Here is a 2,874-nt window from a genome sequence, read left to right as displayed (position 1 = left end):
AGGGCTCAGTAGAGATCTGTCCAAAGACTTCAGGGGAAGAGGCAGGGGCTGTCCCTCCTCCAAGCCATCAGCATCAACTCCTTGGGGGACCAGCCACCCAAGAACAATGAGCGTTGAACCACAATCAGCCCTGTGGAGCTGGGGGGGAGGGGGCAGTAAAGGTTAGTTCCTTTTTCTCTACCTTCAGTTCATGAGGTCACGGGGAGGTCAGCCATCAGGCTAAGCCCCTGGGGATAGGGACAGGGCTGGGCCAAGTTCCCTCGGGGTCTCAGGTGTTTCCTCTTGACAGCAGTCACCAGAGTCCCAACTCCCATGTCCTCTGATCTGTTACTTTGTCATGTTGAGTGTTATTAACTCATATTGCAGGAGAAAGAAAGCAAGACTTAAAGGAAAAAGAGAGGTCCGAGGTCAGGGGCAGAAGTTGGGGGACAAACAGAAGCCATTCATCTGATACCCCAGCCCTAGGGATCAAAGTTATTTATAGGCAATGGAACAAAAGTAGTCTGCTTCGTCCTCTGGCTGCACGGGGCTGATGGTCAGCACACAGACATTGTGGGCCACGTCAGCAGTAGCGGAGAACCTGTCGGGAATGTCATCAGGCCGATAGTGCTCCTCTTCTGAGTGGTAGTAGAGCAGCTGGGGAGCACCGCCTGGGCGCTGCTGGTACCAAGACACACCAAAGTCCCCAATGGTGGCATGCTGAGAATTGATTGTGCAGCTGAGCTGAACCACTTGGCCTGGGAAGACCAGTACTGCGTCAGGATAGGTCAGAGTTGGCTGGAAGACTGAAAGATACAAACCCACTGAGGGCTAGCCTGGGCCCCTTCCTTCCTGCCTTGCTGTGAATATTTTGTCAGACCCCAAGGAAACTCTCACTCCCAAAAATTTCATAGCCCAGTGCCAGAGGATTGACCCTGGATGGGGCAGGGAGGCCTGGTTCCCTGAGGCTTAGTGTGCTCTCTCTACAGCTCCGTTTTCCTCTGAGAATGGGGGGCTTTGGAGTAAGTGACCCCTAAATTAGCATTATCATCATGTCTCCAAGAATCCATGTTCAGCTAAGAGCCTTGTATGTGATCATGGGACTGGAACCTTCTGGACCCCCCTTCTTTGAGGACCTATGGCCCTCAATCTACTAGCTCTCCCAAACCCTGGCCACGGGCTAATTGTCCCCAGGAACCTCCCAGGATGCATAACCATCATCTTTAGTTTCAAGTTTCTGGCCACAGAGGAGAGTAGGGGACTGTCCATGTTAACATACCCTGTGAGAAGCAAAGGTGACCAGTTATCGTCTCTTCAAAGGATCAGTGTAAGGAGACCCACAGATGGGGAAATCAAGGTCCACACAGGAACGTGTCCTGCCCCTGGTCCTAGACAGAGCTGCCCGGAGCCTGGCCTCCACTCCACCTCTCTGCCTCTCCTAGGATCCACCCCACTGGCGCTACTAATCTGCTTCTTTGCGTGGGCTTTTGTGAGCGAGTGCCAACCCTCACCTCTCCCCCAAAGGAGGCTTACCTGCCAAGAAGGCACCAATCAGAAGGAAAGGCAGGCAACCAGGGCAGGCCATGGCCAGAGGCACAAGACTGTACCAGAGTTGCCCTGCTGTGTGTGCTGTGGGTACTTATGGCACAGGGATGGGGAAGCCTCTAGACCACAATAGAGCATGCAAATCAGCCCACTGATTGAAGAGGGTGTGTCGCACAATGTCAGGCCCTGTCTCCCACATGTCCAGAAACACAGCCAGAGGGAGATCAGAAGTTCAGAAGCCTTCAGGTCCAGGGCCAAGAAGCTGGAATTCCCCAGAGAGTACCCCCATACTCCTTTCTAGTCATTAACATTGTCTACCCACTAGAATAGGGGTTCTCAACCTGTAAACCTGTGGGTCCCGACCCCTTTGTGTGGGGGGGTAGGAGGCCCTTCCACAGAGGTTAACTAAGACTATCAGAAAACACAGGTATTTACATTAGGATTCATAACAGTAGCAAAATTACACCAATGGAGTAGCAATGAAAATAATTTTATGGTTGGAGGTCACCACATGAGGAACTGTATTAAAGGGTCGCAGCATAGGAGGACCACTGCTCTAGAATGCCCTGGCTGGCAGAAGGATCCTAGCTAACAGCTCCCCAGGAAATGCAGTTGTGGTCTGTCTCATGCTAGCTCTGGCAAGAACTGTACATTGGAACTCTACCCATTTGTCCAAACAACCAAACCTTAGGATTTCTGTCTTCGTAAAAGATGTTTAATTGCTCGAAGTGTAACTCGCGGTCATGAAACTAGAGAAGCAGAAAGGGATCTCTGCTCAAGGCTGGTTCCCTTCTGTATATTAGCCGGAACCAGCCAGGCACTATTATTAAAAGTTTTCTGTCGTGATTTTGCACCGGGAAGGCATATTAACTTTGTGACATCATGAATCAAGACCATCTGGGCGACATAGAGCACCCTGTCTCAAACAGCAGTCCCGGCCAAAAAGCCCTGTGAGAGCCTCAGTAAGCACAGAGTCACAGCAAGCACACACACACACACACACACACACACACACACACACCCTGTGCACTGCCCTTTCACGAACGCAAAGAGCGAGGTTAACAAAGCAAAGGGTTTCTCTAGGGGCGAAGCGGGGTCCGTGGTGAGCTAGACGGAGGACCCGGATTTCTTCCAACCTACCCATCCCGAGATGTGCCGGCAGAAGGCAGCACAGACAGCCTAACTATGGGGGTACCCTTCCAACACTATGCTTGGAGGAGTCTGGGGGAGGCTCAGAGAGAGACCATAGAAACAGAGAGACAGGGGAAGCCATGTGGGAGAATGAAAAAGATGGAACGAGGAACAGATTTTTTTTTTAATCAATTAAAGGGGGGCTGGAGAGATGGCTCA

General features: G+C 51.6%; 1 protein-coding gene across 1 annotated transcript; it reads right to left on the bottom strand.

The window, feature by feature from the left end:
* Positions 1 to 345: 345 nt before the first annotated feature.
* Vpreb3 (V-set pre-B cell surrogate light chain 3) lies at positions 346 to 2,874 on the bottom strand. Its single transcript, XM_038343474.1, has 2 exons — positions 1,513 to 2,874; positions 346 to 785 (listed from the first exon to the last, which is right to left on the bottom strand). The coding sequence occupies exons 1-2, from the start codon at positions 1,562 to 1,564 to the stop codon at positions 475 to 477; spliced, it is 363 nt and encodes a 120-aa protein (XP_038199402.1). The 5' UTR covers positions 1,565 to 2,874; the 3' UTR covers positions 346 to 474.

The sequence above is a fragment of the Arvicola amphibius genome, chromosome 9, assembly GCF_903992535.2.
Source record: "Arvicola amphibius chromosome 9, mArvAmp1.2, whole genome shotgun sequence".
Lineage (NCBI taxonomy): Eukaryota > Metazoa > Chordata > Mammalia > Rodentia > Cricetidae > Arvicola > Arvicola amphibius.
Note: the sequence above shows the minus strand (reverse complement) of the source record. Positions and strands in the feature narration are given on the sequence as shown.

Excerpts from the sequence above, each read along its gene's own strand:
- Vpreb3 (XM_038343474.1), bottom strand. The coding sequence starts at position 1,564 with ATGGCCTGCCCTGGTTGCCTGCCTTTCCTTCTGATTGGTGCCTTCTTG. Across the intron at positions 786-1,512 it reads GATTGGTGCCTTCTTGGCAG|TCTTCCAGCCAACTCTGACC; the intron begins GTAAGCCTCCTT and ends TGTATCTTTCAG.